Here is a 20690-nt window from a genome sequence, read left to right as displayed (position 1 = left end):
AACAAAGCAAAAGGCCAGAGCAGGGAATATGTCAACGAGGTGAGCAGGGGCACCCCAAACACCACGTCCCATACCCTAGCTTGACGCCAAACCAAACTACAAAACAGCACCTGCATCAAGCCAAGTAAGAAACCCGAGCGCTTCCTCCTACAGCTTTTCGTGCAAACGTCATATAACCACATTTGCTGAGCTGTGGCACCTACATCACTAAAATCAATTTAGACTTCTATTTCCAGCAGATGCCACCACTTGTGTTTCTCTTCCTTTTTATAAAGTTCAGAAGTTACTTAAAATGTGCATTCAAATGCAAGTTTTGATAGCCATGGCTGAGAGGAAGGTTTCCAGGATGGACATCAGGAGCCTGGGACACGTTCTTCCCAGAAAGGGTAGAAGCCATCCCTTTGGTACAAACCTGTGTGGGGGAGGCCTGCAGAACTTAGCCACGAAGAGGGCTTAAAATCTGGCCGGACCTCCCTTCTATACCATGAAAGGGTGTTTGTTCTCAAGCTGTTTGGCCTGGAATCTGAGGAGACACGTGCCTTTTCATGTTTTATACATTTTATTCATACATTTCTCCAACTTTGAAATGACAAAAGCCCAAGTCTATGGTTTCCCATTACACAGCATCCTACAGGTATGTATATTCTACAAAGAATACTATGCAGTTTCTCTTCTCCCCCTGTCACACGAGATAACTGATTAGGGTTTCGACTTGTACTGTGCTGGCAGTGCCACCAGCCTTGTGGTTGTTCAGGTGACAGGGCAAAGGGGTTGGGATGGGAGGGCGTGTGCTAAGGCATGTAAATAGATACACACAGAGAGAAAGAAAAGCAGGACATTTACAAAGAATCCGAACCTTTCCAACCCCTTCAGCTCCTCTTGCAAGCTAAGGCTTTGCTGTACCCTGCGAATACTTACAATCGGATACGGTGAAATATACAACAACCATTAACATCTCTCTCTTTTTATCACTGAGACAATACTTCAAAACCTTTTATAAAAAGGCAATAATACATACAGAAAGAAAGAACACATTGGCAAAGCTTTATGCAAAACCACCCCAGAACCGAGTCTGAATGGCAATGCACCTACACTGCACTGGAACACGATGCTGTGGTCTCAGCACCACCTGCCTGCAGAGGACATCCCAGGCGACATCAAAGACTGGAAATCAACCCCTAACCCCCAATTCTTGGTCTCTGCCAAATGAAAAATAAAGGCAATGCCACTCTCTGTGGAGGAATGCCTACTTCTACTCCCAAGCACAAATCCCTCAGTTGAGATTCTCTCCTGGGTCCAAAAGACTCATTATCCCTGGACCTTACTCAGTCACATGCTATAAAGAATGGATTGAACTCTGAGCAGTAGCCAAGTGCCAAGTTTTTGCACATACACAGAGCTGGAGTTGTGCTTGGGGCCAGCAATGTGGTCTCCCATGTGGCTGCAAACATCTCCTTCCATTTTCTTTTGCTTGGTCCATTTGCACAGGTTCATTCAAGGGAGTTAATGGAGGGTCAGGTGACAGACAGTGGGAAGTCAGGAATGTTCTCTCCCATCCCTCTAACAGCTAAGACTTGCGGATGCCTGTCCCAGAGACGGTGCTGCTCTTTGCCTATAGCTGCTACTGCTGCTGTGGCCTGAAGGCATCAACAGGAAGTGCAGATAGGAAGGCTGGACGCGCTTCCTCTTTTCCCCTACTTCTGGATGGATGTGGGAGCTGAACTTTACTCTGTAAGCTGGGCAACCCGAGACTTCCCACAAGTTTAAGGCAAATGGACGTGTGCAGTGCCCAGGCATAGCTGATTACAAATGAGGCCTCCCAAGTACGGTTCCTTAGCCAGTGGTACCACACAAAGAGGGAGACCCTATTTCTAAAGGGGCCAGAAAAGGGCAAGTGCCCCCAAGTAAAAACAGCGATGAGAAGAACACGCAGCCCTTCTGAAAGCCATAGGAAGAAACAAGGCATCAAGAAAGATGTGTTCAGGGGCTTCAGTGTGCCTCAGCATCAACAGTCCTTGTGAAGAGAACAGATGGAGCAGGCTGTGCTCAGTTCTGACAAACAGCCACCACTATCTACCCACCAGAATGCTGACCTGAAACAAGAAGTGATGAGGGATGCCAGGGGCTTGATTTTTGGAATGCTTAGCAGTGTGCCCTCTATTCTTTCCAAGGAGACATTTGTATTAAGAATTCACTAATCAAGCCATTTTCTCAATAGCGTTTGTGACAAGCTAAGCTTATTTTTCCCCGTGCAAGAAACTGACTTGAGATGCTAAAGGAACATCCCATCAGTGGGAGACAAGAGAATGCTTTGGGTTGCCTCACCCTTAAGGGGCAGTTTCCATTCTGAGTAGCTCCCCATTTCCTGGAGGGTGGTTCAGTTGATTTAACTTTTTGCAAAAAAAAAAAAAAAAAAAAAACCAAAACAACAACAACAAAAAAAAACCCTGGTAACCTTAATGAAGAGACCCCTGATTGGAAAACAGAACTCACAGATAAAAAGCTTGAAAAGATAACAGTGGCTTCAAAGGAATGCTTGGCCTGCTTGCCCCAGGCCTTAGATACAGGGAAGGGACTGCTTCCTGTCACTCTTCCTTTGCTGGGGAACTCTGCAGCTTTATCTATTCTGCCACCAATAGCCTGAGACTCTGCCTTCTGAATGCAAATAGCAAGAAGTAGGTCAACCCTTTCTTTTGCCTTTCTGAGCTGATATTTTAAGCCATCTCACCTGATGGGGTGCTTCTAAAGTAGTTCCAATGTTATCTCAACATTGGGAAACTTCCAGATGAATTCAACTGAGGGATACATTCCTTTTCAGTGTTCAGATAGGAATACGCTGCATGTGAGAAGTAATTACTGCTTTATGATTAGAAAATCAGCTCACTCCATCTTTTAAGCAAAGATGAGAGCAAAGAGATCTAAACACTCCTTCTCCTGTTGTGGGAAGTAGGGCTGGGGCCGCAGAAAGAACCTGCACTCTGGCTTTCCAACATTTCAGTTGACTACTGATTTAGCAATCTCTGGTAATTTGCTCTAATGTGTGTGTGTGTGTGTGTGTGTGTGTGTGTGTGTGTGTTTTGGCCGATGAAATGGAAGCAGTCAAGAAGCTTTGAGCAATTTCCTCTGATTGCTTGGGGGTACGGCTGTACTGATAGTACTCTGACTTCAGAGAATTTTCTCCCTCTAGGTCATAAGCACACGGCTTTAGAGCTGTGTATTAGTGGAAAAGAGCAGGTGAGCTGCTGGCGCAGCCGCTGTGTTCTAGGTGCAGGGTTTCAGCACCTGTATAAGGGCAGGGAGGATGCCACCAATGCTCTCCTCTCAGACTCCAGAAGGCCAGTGAGGAGAGAAGTTCCCCATCTCCCCGAGTCCTGGAGTACTTTTTTCAGTCTGTGCTCACCTGAACTTCAGCTGGCTTCACTTTCCTATGCTCATTCTATCTGTGGGGACGTGGTAGATGGTCACAGACAGGCCTTGCCAGCATTTCTGGAGATCTGCTCTCAAGAGCAAGTGGGAGCATAAGGGATTCTACCAGAGGGAGGAATGGATCTTTTTTTTTTCCCCACACCTTAGTTGTGCTTTACTGGAAGAGGTAGAGCAGGTACTGAGCCACTGAAAAGGGTGGCTTACGGTCAGTACTACTGCAGTAATGATGTCTGGCCTGGGCACTGATTAGGATCGAGGTCAGCACTACACAGCCCTAAGCAACTCCTGAAGTTTTCTCCCTCCACCTAGCAAGAGCTCACTGTTGAGCCTGTCTCTGGTGTGCTGTTAGGGTAACCCTTACTTGTGGGACCGAACACAAGTTATTCTCACAGTATCTTGTTGGTAAGTTGTGACCATCTGGGCACTGACAAAGAATGGTCTACAAACAGAAACCAAATGGTATCATGTAATAATAGTTGGGAAGGGTGGGATGCTGAAAACAGCAGAGGAGTATGAACACAAAAATGCCTTCTCTGTTCAATGCCTAAGAGGAGCTGTTCAGGCCAGAACTCATTCTGCCAAGGCACAAAGTGATGGAGGCCAGCTAACCCTCAAGAAATGAAAACGATGGTGTGTTTCCAAGGACCAGAGTCATGTCAGTGCCCTGTTCTCTCATCCATGAAGGGGTAACACTCTAGTGACCTCTGGCAGAGTCTGAAAACCCCAGCCTGGACCTCCTCTAGTGATTCTGACAGCATGGCGGGGGATGAGATGGTGAATGTTTCTAAAGCAACAAGGACAGGTGACTCCCCTGTGCCAAGGGATAGAGCAAGAGGAAGGAGAGACCACAGGTGGCCTTGTGAGTCAGATGTGGTCCAAGCTGTGCCCTGGCAGGCTGCTTTGTTGCCCTACCAACTGATACTTATTCCTGGGCCATTGATGGGTCAGTGAGCATCTAACAAATTTTAGAACTTAAAAGATTACCAGCTTGGACCTGAACAAATCTATAATGAAATGAAGGACCCAAAGGCATTTAATTATTGAACACATACAATGAAGTATATTTAAAAAAATGGTCAGACTGTCCTGTTAGTTATCATTTTAAAGGAATTTACAGGGCTGTTATAGATTATTCTTTTGGAATAATTCAGTTTGTAGCAAATGCCTAAACTGGTTTCTTCATTGCACAGTATATTCTCTTTAAATGGGTGCTTAAAACAATTACATACAGATTAAAAATCCGCATTTCTTTGCTTAATTAAAACGTTAATACTCTTAGACAACACAGATCTGAAATGGCGAAACCAGCAATACCCCCTCCCACCTTACAACAAATTAAATTGAGACAAAATTACAAACACATTTCACTACATGATTATTATTAATAAAAATCAGGTTTTTTTTTTCTGTTTTATAAAGTTGCCCGAAATGCAAGGGATGTGCATAGGTTTACAACTTAGTCATAATAGCAATTTATTCTTACTCCCCTGGGTGTGCCCCGTGAACGGAATGTACTTTGCTGTAATTACAGATTGTTTTGTCCAACACAGACACACCGACAGCATAAACGCTCGCGACTGTCCACATGCATTAAGAGTCAAGACCCAACTTCAAATCTCTAAAAGGTTTACAGGGTGCTTCAAAGAGACAGTATCACAGTATCTGCATGTTACATAAAGGACTTAAAAAAAAAGAGAGAGAAAAAAGGCCTTTAAAAATTTATGACTGTTTTGTAATCACTAGACTAATCATTTCAAATAAATAAAGGAAAGAAAGGTATTCCAATCCATAAAATCAGACTCTAAAAAGAATGTAGTGTTCCACCCCCAGTCAAGGTAACAGAATCATTGTTTATTATTATTAAAATAGATTATAGAAAGCAGCATCTATTTTGTGCAGTTTTTAGGGGCCTTGGAAATAAAAAGCTATGATTTCCAAAAATATAACATTCCAAAGGATTGAATAATACATACATTTAAAGATACATTTTATTAAAGTTTAGGAGAACTGATTAAAAAAGATACTGTCTCTTTAAATTAGTGTGTAATTGATTTTCTCCTCCTATCTATTCGGACATGACAATAATTATAAATGTAGGTCACACTACAACTAGGTAGTCTCTAGGGACCACGACCTGCTGACACAAGGCCGATAACAAAGAGGCTTTTTCCATGTAGGAGGTGGCTCCCAGTTTTATACTCAGATAGCCAAGGAGAAGCCTAATAGACCCAGGAGACTGGGACCCACTGTGGGGCTGTGCACACAAGCTCGACGGCTTCCTCCAGATGTCTGATTGTCTCATCAATTTCGTTGTTGATAATTGTGAGATCGAAGTAGTGTGCATATGTTCTCTGCAAGACATCGGACTCCTTCTGCAGGCGCTGAAGAGATTCATCCTGCATAGGGTGGTATGGGAGACGGGGAGGGATGGGAGAAGGGAAAAGCAAATGCAAGGTGGAAGTCAGTCTGTGCCTTTCTCTTTCTACATTTCATCCCAGCATTAGAACGGGTCAAAACTAAACAATAGTGGGGTATGAGGCCAAGATGGCTGTGTGACAGAGATGATGGTCACTGTCCTGTGATGGCAGGGTCACAGAGCGCCCACTGGCAATTGTGACTGGTTGACATGCAACAGAGATCTCTGTGAAAAGTAACTAAAGCCAACACTTTAGCAAACACAAAGCCCCCACCCAGGCCTACCTGGGCCTATCCTCAGAGTCCCCTTTGGGAGACTACACAAGGCTTGAGTTTCTAGTGGCTATAGTTCTTTTATCCTCCCTTTGAGCCAGGGAGAACTGGAGCTACAGCCTTTTTGGTGAAACGCTAGTGTGGTTGAGGTAAACTCCTTCCCCTGGACCTTAAAGCTCATTTGAGTCTCACGTGTTTATGCTAATAATATTTCCCTCCATCTACTTAAAAGGTTTAGTGTGTTCTGGGAATGCAATGGCACATAAGAGCCCTCATTTGACAGCAGTCCATGTAAGAGGTAAAGCTTTCAGGATGCTATAAATAATGGTGGAATAAGGCCATTTCCCACATACATAGTAACTGGCAGCTGAAGAATGCCCCAGAGTTGGTCTGTACTGGAAATGGCCAGAAAAATGTCAGGGTTTGTGAATATACTCATGTCTCTTAAGAAAACTGCCCCCAAACCTTGAACTCCAAGTAGGTTTGCTGCAGGCTGACACCCCTGTATTCAGCTGGCCTCAGACTATCAAAACTCCCCCAGGCTGAATCAACACCAGGAGGGAACCTTGGGTCTCAAGCTTGTCCCATTGCTTTTTTTTTTTTTTTTTTTTTTAATGAGCCAGAGTCTCACTATGTAGCCCAGGCTAGCCTGGAATTTAGAATCCTCTTGTTTTAGCTTCCCAAGTATTAGATAGGTATGTAGCATAACACCCACATTGAATACTTTTTTAGTGTTCTAAAGAGTCACCAGAAAGAAGATCTGTTGCTCTGTTTTTACAGGTTAAATTTCTTTTTTTCTTTTTTGGTTTTCTTGAGACAGGGTTTCTCTGTATAGCCCTGGCTGTCCTGGAACTCACTCTGTAGACCAGGCTGGCCTCGAACTCAGAAATTAGCCTGCCTCTGCCTCCCAAGTGCTGGGATTAAAGGCATGAGCCACCACCGCCTGGCCAGGTTAAATTTCTTATGATGATTTCACAAAGGCCAAATTCAAATTTGAATTTTGTGAGTGAAATGAACTAGAAGTTTCCTGCCCTACTTCCCAAACACTTGGGAAGAGACAGGGACAGTCTTTGGGTAACCTACGCTAGTCTTAGATCATATTTACACATCCATAAATTTATGTTTATTAGATTATTATCCCTCTCTTCAACCTGGGCATAAAACCTTGTGTGTTCTGCTATTGCTTTGTCCCAGCTTATTGCTAAGCTGAGTGGCACACACATAGTGTATGTTCAATAAGTGCTATTAAAAGAAAAAGTGTTTGTTTGATACTGGTCCCTTTAGGATTTTTAGAAAAAACAAACAAAAAAAAAAAAAAACAAAAAAACCCAAAAACCTGTCAAGACACTGGGTGATTGAGAAGTGGGACTCAGAGTAACAGAGCCTGATCTCTGGAGAATGCCAAAACTCTGATACCTTCAGGGACCAAGGCGTTCTGTGTGCCTAGCCCTGGCTAAGGACCCCTCTTCCTGTTCTTTGAGGGTACAGCTCTCTGGCAAGGGCATACTATTCCAGCCCTTTGCAGGGACAGACCCAAGAGCAGCCAGAAACTCAATGTTTCTTATCTGGGCATTCTGACCAAGCAAAGTCTACTGGTTTAGTCACCCTCTACAGGAATTTCAAAGCAGGACACAGCATGCTTTGAATATCAGTGTTAACTATCCTAATGGTTGCAAGACCTCCGTCACTAGTCACCTTTTGAGGCTAAATACACACATTATGCTTGTACCTGAAAAAGCATAATATTTTCACTGTGGCTCAGTTTCACAGGAAACAAAACTCCCTTTCAGCAACCGTGTTCATCAGAGCCAGGAGCACTTCCCACCAGTGCCTGGAGGCACGTTTTTAAGAAGTCAGTCTCTGTGCCAGGGGGGTTCTCTGTGCTATGTGGTCCTGGGTCCAGGACGCTGCTAGCAGGTTCTGGTTTGTTCAGAAGACTGGGTTGATGCAAACATTCAAGAAAATTTATGGCTAGACAGAGTTCTTTTTGCAGAAGAACAAAGCGCCCTTGTGTCTGTATCCTCTAAGGTGAGGCTCTGTCGGCTTCTTTTGCAGCAGCTTGTTCCCTCGCCTGTAACAGGCTTAGCTCAGTGAAAACAAAATGCCTTTATTCTAACAGCAAAAGCAAGGATTTATGGGAACCAAATGTCTACATTCTACATCTATTAAAAGACACAGACTGTATTTCATCACCTCCTAGCTGGTACTTACAGGCAATTTTCTGCACCATTTTGGCAGCTATGGAAAATTAGTAAAAAGGTAGGACAACAGGCAAAACAGAAACAAAAACAAAGCAAAGATGATAATTCAAGAAAAATACATAGCAACCAAGGAAAAATATTAACCACAATGAGGAGTTTCAAAAACACATGGGAGAGTAGAATTTTATAAAAGAATATGTCTTTTGCCAATGAAATGACAAAAAAAAAAAAAAAACCAAACCAAACCAAACCAAACCAAACAAACAACAGAGATTGAAAATATGAGCACTAAAGGTCAACCCAACTTCCAAGCCTCAATATGACTCTACTCTATAAATGGGTCACTGATCACTGGACACGGTCGAGGCTCCGCTGGTTTCTAGAATCTGCAAAATCATGCTCTTCAGGATAAGTTTACCCAGGAGTGTCTTCCTAGATCAGGAAGCAGATGCCAGCATATGCTGCCACCCTTACCTTCCCAGGGAATAACCTGTGTAGGCTTGGTAAGACTTGGGGCCAGCTCTGCCAAGTACTGACTTGAGTTGGCTTGAAAGCACCCAGGATTTATTCTTTTTGTGGTGCTGGGAAATAGAACATAGGGCCGTGTACATACTAGGCAAGCGAGAAATGAGGCTCCCTGCCCAGGCCAGCTCATCTCTAGGTTTCGTAGTCTCCAGAGGTCTTCACAAGCCAGGGAACCTGGGAAGCCCCATTAAGGTCATAGATTCCTTATAGCCCCTCTTAGCTCCAGGAGCTGCCACTGTCTTAATACAATCCTGTTAGGGAGGCAGTAGACTAGCTGCCATGGAAGGCAGAGTCTGCTTGCAATACCTCGGTCCTTGGGAACTGAGGGGCTTTCTCCTTGGACTTCCCAAGTAGATTATTAAGGAAGGCTACAGGCTGTCCCACTGACTGGTCTAGTCCACATCATAAGGTCTGGAGCAGACCTCCTGCTGTGTTAGGGATGGGGCTGGAATTTGTCTATTGTTCTGATCTCAGAAGAAACACCCTGCCTATGTGGTCTAATTCTCAATACTGAATGAGCTCCTTGTACTCTGGGAATCAGAGTGCCCAGCAAAAGGACAAAGCAGAGCTTTGCTCAGGTGTCTTCAGTGCAAGACATCTACATTCCTTACCCCAGACTGTGCCTCTCCGGAGAAGGGCAAGTTCACTCTTACCTCATTTAAACCTGGAGTGATAGTTGGCGCCGCAATGAAGACAACAAAAGGAGCAAACTCTGCAGTCCTCAGGACCTTCAGTGCCTGTGCAGAAAAGGAAGACACTTAGAAGAAGAAATCACCAAGATAACATGCAGAGGAGCCTATAAAACGTGACCCAACTGAAAACGTCAAGGCCTTCACTTAAGTTTTTAGCAAGATAAAATTAAATGTACAACTTTATACATTTTATACATTGCTTTCCTCCTAAAGGGTGGCCAGCAGCTCCGAAGTTAAGAGCTGATAAATTGGACCTGTTTGTTATGAATCTCATAGCTTATATGTGGGTTAATGTTTGTTTAAACCTGGTGATTTGATGGAGCCTGAATTTCAGTTGATGGGAAATGCATTCTGGGGAGACTTGAATTTGTAGGCTGGCTTCACACTGATTGGGAACCCACTTTGTCATATATCAAACTGCCAGTTGCTAACCAAAGAGAGCAAATCCTGGCCACCATCACTGTGTGGGCTGTCACATTTACAAAGGCCTTCTGATGAAAGCTGCCCTCCCAGGGGACTCAAGTGAGAAAGGGAGACCCTTGTCCAGGGCTGTAATCATGAATTCCTGTCACTAAAGACACTGTGTGGTTGTGGTAAACGTCATGACCCATGTGAAGATATGGCATTCAAGTGGAAGGCCCTCTGAGGTTCCTTCTAGTACCTTTCCAAAATGTGGCAAATCTGTACAAGACATTAGTTTGCTTAGATGTGTGCCTGAGTTGTGATGAGGTGGCATAGGAACCGACTCTGTGAAGGCTCACTGTTTCTATTCCTCCTCTGGGAAGTCATGATATAGGTTATAAATATCAATTCTGGGACAAAGCTGACCACATCCAGGTACGTAATCCACACATGACTGACATGTGAGTGATTCATAGGCATTGGGAGGAAATAAATACCTTGCTGCTCTCTGTTTAATTTTAGTTTTCTTTCCCCAGAAACAGGTATATCCAGGCTGGCTTCAAATGGACAACCCTTCTGTATTGGCCTGGCGTTACTGCTTGCTGCTCTTTACACAAGAACCAAACATGTGTCTTTTGTTACCTATATATTTTGCTTTGTAAATTATCTTTGCTTTTGTTTTCTTTCCTGTTTCTTGTGCTCCATCCTTAGCCTGCTTTATAGTACTAGCCCTTAGACTGATTCCCTGCCTCTAGTTTTAGGGGCTTTAAAATCCATATCCCAACCCACCGCTAGCTGATCTTTCTGAGATGCAAACTCTCTCTTCCTCTCCTAATCCTTCAACAGCCCACTTCTACATTGTAGGGAAAAACACACGTTCCTTGGCTGGGTCCCATGTTTAAACTCCTGCCTAGCTCTGCTCCATTCCTGAGTAGACTGGCCTCATTCCTAGAGTCCTAGACTTTCAGTCCTAGAAAATGCAACTCTTTCTGGCTTCTTGGCCTTTCTGCTTGGTGCTTCCTCTACCTGCACTTCCCACTCTTCCTTCTTTCCCACTGTTCTTTCTGTGTGGCTGAATAATCCGTTGGAGCCCAGTTTCTGAAAAGTTCTGTTTTGAACATGATCTCATAAAGAGAAAAATGACTTTGTACTTTTGATCCTCCTGCCTCCATCTCCTGAGTGCTGGGATTACAGACATATCCAGTTTTATGTAGTGGTGGGGGTTGAATCTGGGGTTTCATGCATGCTAGGCATGCACTCGATTGACTGACTTGGACCTTAAGCTCCAGATCCTCTTGTGCTGATGATAGCACACATGGCCGTTTCTCTGGAAAGTTCCCTGTTGGGCTCTGAGGCCCTGCTGTATAGTCCTGAAGTATCCATCAGTCACACTGGAAACAGTCTCTGGGAGTGCTCTGAAGGCAAAGGCTGTGTGTTGCTCAGTTGTTTCTCTTATACTCAATATGCTACACCATAAGCTGCCTTTAGGATCCAGTAAAAATGTAAAAACAGTAAATGGAATATATACAACATTTATCCTGGACTTTGTAGCAGGTCTAACCAGAGAGCTGCTGTTCTCTTGGTATCTCTGAGCACACAGAATTCTAAGATCCAATCTGATATTAAAGGTTCTTGCTTTTGAGTATAGTATAAGTCCAGCCTGTACTAGGATTCTAGTTTTAGATTTTGGTCACATGCTGTCTTTGGGTGCATGAGGGGAACCTAGCTCACTGTCTTATCTGCCCAAAGCTGTTTATTGGTCAAGCCCAAGTTCCTTTCTAAGAATGCTTTCCAGGCCCACCATGTTCATTTTTGATGGCACTAGATGCCCATTTCTTTTGTTCTTCTGTTGTGACTGAACACATGATTCAAGTAAGTCTAACATAGTCCTCACTTAGAAATGTCTACTTTGTCTCTATTACCTTGGGTCTTTGTTCTTTCCTTCCTATGCTCTGGTAGCAAAGGTATATGACAAGTAGGTAGGGTATAAGGCTTTCTCATCATTTCCACTGGACTGACTGTCTCTGTCTGTCTCTCTCTGTCTCTACCTCTCTCTCAACTAAGATATGGAAACATCCTATTGCTTTTCTCCCCAAGCTACCTCTGAGTGCCCGCTGGAATGGCCTACAGCCTGTAGAGAGGACAGTGACAATGACACCCAGGTGGGACATGGATTTCTTCTTAGTCATCCACCCTGCTACCCACCCATTCCCGTGGGTGCTTTTGATTTCTAGCCTGTCATCATGTTACTGACCAAACAAACCATTCCTTGGAAAGCAGCACTTTAGCTCCTAGTGAATTAGCCACACATGCACTGTGTGCTGTCCCAAGTCTACAGCAGACAAGGAGGACCACCCAACTCAACTCTGTAAAATCCCCCAAGGAAGGCCATGTTCATCACACTGCCAGAGGTTTTTGGCGTCCTCCTCCATGACACAAAGTTTCGGACCGAATTTAATGTTCATCACAATAAGTACAGTAGTTCCTGTGGTTAGCATGTTTGTTCCCCTGTCTTTTTCATGTTTTTCTATTTCTATCCTGTATAATTGCATTTTCCAAAATTCCAATGTGCCTCAAATACCAACTGCGATTTTCTTGTCTAGTCAGGCCTCAGTTTCAGCATCTCTACATAACTCCTTTGTTTCTGTCAATCCCTATCCTCATATTCTGTTCTACTTATGGGCTTCAAGCAGGAGCCAGGTTAGGTCCAGGCTCTGCTTAGCTGAGATTCAGAGTCACTTTAGGGATAGGAAATGGAACTGCTCATAGGATGCCCCTCCCTCAGGCTGTTAACAACCAAGTTAAAGATGAATTCTAAACCTTGGATTTAAGGTGAGATACAAATTTGTTACTAGTGACAGGTAAATCTGCATGTGAGGAGAGGAAGAACGAGAAGGAGGGAAGAAAGAAGAGGAGGGAGCGGATGGAGGGAAGAAGGGAAATAGGTGGGGAGTAGAGGGGAAGGGAGGGAGAGAGGGAGGGAGAGAGAGAGAGAGAGAGAGAGAGAGAGAGAGAGAGAGAGAGAGAGAATTCTATAGAAAAATTATGGGAAACATACTGGATTCAAATAATTACTACATTCATCCTACATTTAAAAAGTATCATTCATTCATGAAGAGGTAATTTATGGAGATAAATTCATTTTTGTAGTTCCTTTACCTATGGGCAAGAATTAATCTCAGGTTATTGATGCCAAGAAAAAAGAACTCATTTGACCCAAGGATCTAAGTAAGATACAGGACTCATTAGACTAAAGTAGTTTGCAAAGCTACAAAGTATACAAGGAAATGGCCAAGTTGCTGTTGTACACAAACTCAGGGGCTTCAGGAAGAGCACAGTAACTCCACAGTGCTAACCAGAGAACAGAACAGCCTCTGGCTCTGGTTTATGATTTGGTACCGAGGAGGGAATCTAGTGTCCTCCTGCATGCTAAACAGTGCCCCTATCACTGAGCTAGGTCCCAAGTTCCTGATTATTTTTCTTTTTTAAGTTTAAGATTCCTACTAAGTTTGAGATTTATCTCTAAATGCCAACTTTTCGGCCCTTTGGGCAAGGCAAAGCTACAAGTAATCTGCTATTAATCATATTTAACCTAGAATCTGGATATACAGTCTAGGCTGGTCTTGGATTTATGATCCTTCTTCCTTATCCTCCTGAGCACGGGTATTAACCGGTATGCACAGCTATGTCCAGCAGCTAGCATTGACTCTGTAATGCTTCTGATTGGTAAATCAGAATACAGTGCAAGTTAAAAACCATTATATTAAGTTCCCATTACATAATACAGTTATTTTATGGTTTCTGCTTTACTGATATAGAGTAGTTCTTCGAGTTATAGTTTTATTTCCATGAAAAATGAGCTTTGTAGAATTTTTTCAGGTTTAATTACCCTATAGACTTTCCTATATGTTAAAAGAAAACAAATATCAAGGTTTAAACTGTAATATTATGCACAAGGTGGGAGACCTAGAGATTGCCCAGAGTTACTTTGCTTATGATGACATAAAAGGTTGGGATTTATCTTTTATAAAAAAGTAAAACAAACAAACAAACAAACAAACCACCCAACACAGTTCAAATCTCACTTTCTACCAGCTGGAAAATGTTGGTTGATCACAGTTACATTAAGCCTGTTTTCTTCATCTATGGCAGTAGGTACTGATAGAGTTCCTTAAAGTTACCAGGACTGGCACTATAGGAAATACAATCCCTTGCTAATGTGAAAGCAGGCAGGTTACTTTTTTTTTTTTTTCCTTTTCCCCTAGTTTAGGATCCTCTAGGTTTGCCAGGGTCCTTTAGGTTTGAAGTTAGACCATCATACCTTATTTAGTATTGGTACTTAAATTTAGCTTCAGCTGTCTGAAATAAACTAAGGTGGCACAAAGCACTAGACATGTCTGAAGGGAGCTGAGCACCAGTGTTAGGTGGTAATCCAATGGGCCAGCTATGGGACAAATGGCTTCAGCTGGAGTATATGTTGAGCAGATTCAAACAAGAAAAGGCACAAGGCACTTTCCCTCCTTTGGATAGTTTCTGAGGCATACTCGGGAAGGAATTTCATCCTTAGCAGCTTGTATTCTTTAGCACTTTTGGCTCTGGGCACACAGCCTGGCATATTCTTGCTCTCTCAGTATAAGTGTGTTGTATCAGACTGTCTGTCAGAGATACAGTAGAGGCCTCAATCTAACCAGCTGGGGTGGGAAAGGGGAGTGGAGAAAAATGTTCTAAGAACAAAGCCCTGCCTGAAAGTAAGTCACTCATGGCCACAGACATCCTGAAAGCAGGATGAGGGTGTTCCCCAGCCCTGGAGAGAGAGGACCAAGGGCAGGGAGGCCCAGGGGAGCCCTGTTAGTATGGACTCCTAAGTATCCCTGGTCCTACTATCATATATAGCATCCAGCTAGGAGTCTAGACTGGGAAAGAGGGCCTGGGACCAGAGTGGTCAACCAGTCCATGCAGGGGTCAGATGGCCCTGGGCCATTCTTGTCCCCATAGCCTCAGCCCTGTAGTGGCTAGGGCAGAGGCCAGGATGCCTAGGGCCCACCCTCAGGGGTCAGTAGAACTGAAAGGTCACAGTTGTGAGAGGAGGGTAAGCAGGAAGCAGGAGAGGAGTGCAGCTGAGCTCATCCAGCAGTCAGAGCAGCAGGGGCCAGTGTGCCCTGCAGGAGAAGGTGCCGGGCCAAGTGCAATGGAGAAAGGATCTGCTGTGGACGTCCTGAGGAGGCTGAGAGATGGGTCTCCCGCTCAGCAGTGCAGAGCAGTGCATGGCTGTGCAAGGGCAAGGGGACAGGGAGAGTTGGGTGCTATGAGTGGAGCAGCAGCGGCAGCAGCGGTGGTGGTGGTGGTGGTGGTGTTGGCGGCAGCGGTGACAGCAGCAGCAGCAGCAGGGAAGGCAGAAAGCCCTTGGAAGTGGCCTGAGGTAATGCAGAGGGATCTGAGGAGCCCTGCAGCCAGCATACTGCTAGAGACATTACTACCAGCAGAAAACGACGTTCAGGTGAAGACCAGTGTGGAACCCAAGGAGAGGATGTCGAAGACCAGGACCAGGATTGAGACTTTGCCTCTAGCCACCCCTGGCCAGAAGATTTTTCCAATCCCTAGTAAGGAGGGATTAGTAGTTAAACAAAGATCAATCTGCGTTACACATTATCATATTTAGTTCTCTATAGGTCCAAGTTAACCGTTAAGTAAACTACAAATGGTTATCCGACTGTCGTACTCCTCTCTAGCCCCTAATCTCATTGTGCTTTCCAAACTTCCGAGTACAAAAACCCCACTTGGTGCTGGACTGGAAATGGATGAACCTATTGGCCATGGGTTAGAATCTTGGAGCCCAGAAACAGAGTCATCAGGACCCAGGTCACACAGACTGCTTTAGCACTTAGGGATGGCTATGTGAGCAAGTCTCACGCAGTGGCCTCTCAGCAGGGATTTTCCATGCCTGGGACAGGTACATAAGCCTCCTGCTGAAGCCGAGTCTGCTCAACCAGGAGCATGTCTCCACATCTTAGCAGGTGGCACACCCATCCTAATCTAAGTGATGCAAGGTATGAGTACATAGATCCATCTTAGGAATGGTAGATCTGAGTCACTAAGAGCTCCCACTGGCCTGGCCCGGAATCGCCTCTGATATCTATTATTCCCGAGTCCTTTCCCTTGTGCTTTAAGCCCCATTTCTACTTGGCTTATGCATGAAAAATTAGCCTGTCAGTCAGCATATCTGTTTTACTTGTTCATGCTAAGCAGGTGCCCACCCTACCGCTAAGATGATGCCAATCCCTATGTGAAGTCTTCAGCCTTCTGTTTCTCAAGTTCCATCATTGCTATTGCTTCCGACATAAGACTTAGTTACAAAATCACTACATCAACCATCTTTGTATCTAGCTCCTTTTTGAGTCCTCTTGGAGATCCTTTCTCTCTCAGGAAAGGAAACAGCAGAGGCTGAGAGTCACCTGGGTTCTTAATCCCTGCTCTGTCTAACGCTGGCCTCACTCACACTTGCTTTCATTAAGCTAGAGCTGTTTCACATCCAGACCTCAGGATCAGTTTCTTACAAGCAATCAATGTAAGATATTGGCAATGTAAGATCCAGCATGGCTGTACCAGGAGAACAGAAGTGGGCTGCCATGATAACAACTGCCAGAGCCTCGTCCTGAGGTCAGGTCAGTGTAGGATTTCTGGCAGGCACAGACCCAAATGGGTACTTCACCGAGTTTCTGAGTATAAGCCGCAGAAGAGAATAATTTGCTTCTTAAATGCATGCTGTGTACACTGAGTTCAGTGGCAGGTTAGTTTGCATCCTAGACTGGTGACCCAGGAGGTCTTGAGTACTTAAGCTTAGAGAATTACTTCTGTGACCCAAAACTTTCTGATGGAATTTTGGATGTCAGAATCTGAGCTTATGAGCATGCAGGCAAGATGGAGTAGGTTCAGGGTGGCTCGGACATTACCTGAGGCTCCACGTCCAGAATCGCAATCAGCCCCTGCTCATGGATTTTCCGAATGGTCTCCAGTTTTGTCCCGTACATTGCATCCTCATGGCTGCCATACTCCAAGTATTCATTATTTGAGATGTCTTGCATCATTTGGTCATGAGATACAAAGTAATAATTCTTGCCATTTTCTTCATCTTTCTTTGGAGGTCTGGTTGTATCTGCAAAGTTCCATTCGTGAGAGGCTTAAACAGCTGGACTGGTGAGTTACACTCCCAATGGACCTATTCAACTCAATCACTCTGTGTGTGGGTGTACTGTGTGTACGAGTGCGTAGGATCTAGGTCTTTGTGTATGTTAGGGAAGTATTCCACCACTGAGCTCTATAAACTTAGCTCCTCAATTGTTTCTTAAAAGCTCATTAAGCCACAGTTTAATGACAGCACATAGCTGCAATGGCACACCTGGGAGGTGGCAACAGGAAGATTGCATGTTCAAGGCCAGCCTGGGATACAAGAGACCCTGTCTCAAAAGGAAAAAAGGCTGTTGTTTCTTTAGAGTGTCACATATCCCCTGTTCCCATCTCTAGTAACATTGCAGATTTTCAAACAAAGCAATTTTTTGGGATATTTTCTTCATTTACATTTCAAATGCTATTCCCTTTCCTAGTTTCCTCTCTGAAAGTCCCCTATCCCCTTCCCTGCTCCTCAACCCACCCACTCCCACTTCTTGGCCCTGGCATTACCCTGTAGTGGGGCATATGATCTTTGCAAGATGAAGGGTTTCTCCTCCCATTGATGGCCGACTAGGCCATCCTCTGCTACATATGCCGCTAGACACAGCTCTGAGGGGTACTGGTTAGTTCATATCGTTGTTCCTCCTATAAAGCTGCAGACCCCTTTAGCTCTTTGGGTACTTTCTCTAGCTCCTCCATTGGGGGCCCTGTGTTCCATCCAATAGATGACTTCAAACAAAGCAATTTAAAAACCATATTTATCTGTGCATAGATAGCAGCATAGCAGCTTCTTTTTCTAGTTGTTTGGTGAATATTTCAATGTTGTGATATATTTCATGCCACTCTGGGAGGAAAGGCATGAAGTGACTGTGGTGTTTTGAATAAAAAATGGCCCTATAGGGTCAGGTATTTGAATACTTGGTCTTCTGTAGGTGGAACTGTTTGGGGAGGTTGAGCCTTGCTAGAGAAAGTATAACAATACAGGCTTGGAAAGTTCAAAGCCTTCTCCCACTTCCAGTTTGCTTTGTGTGAGGTTGGAAATGTCATCTGTCAGCTTCTTGCTCCTGTTGCTATGCCTCCCCTGCTATGATAGTGTCTTGTCACTCTGGAACTGTAAGCCAAAACAAAGTCCTTTTTATGTAAGTTACTCTGGTCATAATATTTTATTGTAACAATAGAAATATGACTAATAGGGTGGCCCAAGATTAACATAACTCACTATCCTTACTTTGGTCCCTTGCAGAAAGAAGAAAGACTAACAGAGTGGAAAATTATGTGTGCTTATTCACATTTAAATGAATGATAGTGAAATCATTCAGTTTCTTAGTCTCATGAGCCACATTTCAATGGCTGAAGAGCGACAGAGGACTACTGTGTTGGACAGCTCAGATATTGAAAGTGCTAGTCTATACCACTTTATAGATGAGGATGCTAGAATACAGCAAAAGACACATCATACGGAAAACAAATGGACTTCAAAAGGTGTGGCTATGATTATCATAGAAAAACTAAAGCAAAGGGTGAGACAAGGAAGTTGTGAACTGGTTTATATACCAAATTGTCTTCTAGAGGTGGTTTTTTTTTTGTTTGTTTGTTTGCTTTTTGAGATAAGGTTTTGCTTTGTAGCCCTGGCTAGTCTGGTACTTGGTATGTTGCTCTTGCTGGACTCAAATCCATAGCAATCCTCCTGTCTCAGCCTTCCAAGTGCTGGGGTTACAGGTGTGTACCACTGTGGCTGCTTTCCTTTAAAGTTTTGTTTTTAAGATTTATTTTTATTTTATGTGCAGGAGTATTTTGTCTACATGTATACCTGTGCCCATGTGTGTGCCTAGTGTGTACAGCGACAGGATGAGGGCACTAGATGCCCTAGAACTGGAGTTATAGACTACTGTGAGCTGCCATGTGTGTACTGGGAACCACACCTGAGTCCTCCACTAGAGCAGCAAGTGCTCTTAATGCTGAGCCATCTCTCCAGCCTCTGCATTAACCTTTTATTGAAACATAACCATGCATATTTGTTGATAATCTGTCTAGGGCTATTTTCATTCTTCAGTGGCAGAGATGAGTAGTTCTGGCAGGGGTTATGTGGCCTTCAAAGACTCAAAAAGAAAGGGTTGTCACCTCCCAAGTCAGTGTACACGAAAATAAGTGCCAATATGCAGAACAAACTGGGAAAACAAACTGGGAAAATTGGCATTATGGTTTAGAAACAAAATGTCCCCTCCTAAATGCTCATGTGGTAAAGGTGTGGTTTCCAGTTGGTGCATCCAATCATTGAACAGTAGCTATATCAAGAGAGTTTTGATCTAATAATTCATGGATTCATAATTGGGTGGCATTACTGGGGAGATAGCATTTGGAGGTAGAATCTAGTTGGAGGAAGTAGTTCATCAATGAGGGGATAATTTTTGGGCACCACATTCCTATCCTGCCTTCTCTGTTTCCTGGTTGCCATGAGGTAAGTATCATTGCTTTGATATAAGCTTTTGCCATCATGGTATTCTGTCTCATCACAGGCTCATAGCAATGGAGTAAGCAAACCACCCATGGACTGATATCTCTGAATTGTGAGCACACACATATACTGTTTTCTTTCTTCCCTCCTCTTTTTCCCTCCCTGCTTTTGTTCTCCCATCTTTTAACCACTTCTCTTCTGTACTCCTTTATTCCTTGAGTAAAGACAAATTTATGCTACTCTTTGATGAATACAAATGCAACTTAGAAAGAATGTTTCCTCCAGTTATATCAAAAGCTGAAGTTGGCATACCTAATCTTCAGTTATATCAGATAATGTACAGTGCCTATGCACCTGGGGTCATATTAAGAAATGGTTGATGTCATCAAAAGTAAGCTTTCCAATTGATCTAGTTAGCCAGGCAAATATTTAATAACCAGGAAGTTTACCTGCTATGTGATCAAGATGAAACTAAACATTACCCAAACTCATTGTATTCATGATACAGACATAGACATGAAAACTGGAAGAACATTTCAAAATGTCTGAATATAAAGTTTCAGGAGCACCAATTTTGCAATACTTGGTAAGGTTTTTTTTTTGTGTGTGTGTGTGTGTGTGTGTACTAATTCGTGGACTTCTGAAGCCTCCTGACTCTCTGAGGTGTACACTGACCTTGCTTATAAGCACCCAGCAGGAAGAAACAAGTCTTGATATTTTCTTCTATTGTTCTTTTTTTTGGTTTGTTTTTTGGAGGCATGGATTTGAAATGTAGCCCTGGCTGGCCTCAAACTTGCAGGGGTTCTGTTGTCTCTGCCTCCTGAGTGCTGGATCATAGGTATGTGCTACCGTCCCTGGTTACTTCTGTAGCTCTAGAACAATTCTTCATTTGCTCTGCCTAACCTGAACAGAGAACTAATTTCTGGATAGTTTTGGGAATTGAAATATTAACCTTTAGAATAATGGCATAAACAATGAAATGATAGGTCTGACTATCATATAGCTATGACTTAGCCATCACCTGCTTCATATACATACCCTGGAACCCTTTTTACAACCATGGGGTTATTTCATTTTACAGTTGAGGAAATGAAAGAGGGCAAGTGGTTGATAATATGAAATAGACTAGTAAGG

At 43.7% G+C, this 20690-nt stretch overlaps 1 protein-coding gene across 15 annotated transcripts in view; it reads right to left on the bottom strand.

Moving 5' to 3' along the window:
- Positions 1 to 2399: 2399 nt before the first annotated feature.
- Cask (calcium/calmodulin dependent serine protein kinase) overlaps positions 2400 to 20690 on the bottom strand; it is a 328516-nt gene continuing 310225 nt past the window's right edge. For 14 of the 15 annotated variants that reach the window (XM_085838256.1, XM_085838257.1, XM_085838259.1 and 11 more), the window contains 3 exons: positions 16885 to 17087; positions 9494 to 9577; positions 2400 to 5822 (listed from right to left, as the gene is read on the bottom strand). In XM_085838256.1, coding sequence (XP_085694382.1) covers positions 5646 to 5822; positions 9494 to 9577; positions 16885 to 17087 — 464 coding nt within the window. In that variant the 3' untranslated portion in view covers positions 2400 to 5645. Of the gene's footprint in view, positions 5823 to 9493; positions 9578 to 15411; positions 15532 to 16884; positions 17088 to 20690 lie in introns of all 15 variants that reach the window. The other variant, XM_085838264.1, reaches the window with a different exon arrangement.

The sequence above is a fragment of the Mus caroli genome, unplaced genomic scaffold, assembly GCF_978045245.1.
Source record: "Mus caroli unplaced genomic scaffold, Mus_caroli_1 scaffold_5, whole genome shotgun sequence".
Taxonomy (NCBI): Eukaryota; Metazoa; Chordata; class Mammalia; order Rodentia; family Muridae; genus Mus; species Mus caroli.
Note: the sequence above shows the minus strand (reverse complement) of the source record. Positions and strands in the feature narration are given on the sequence as shown.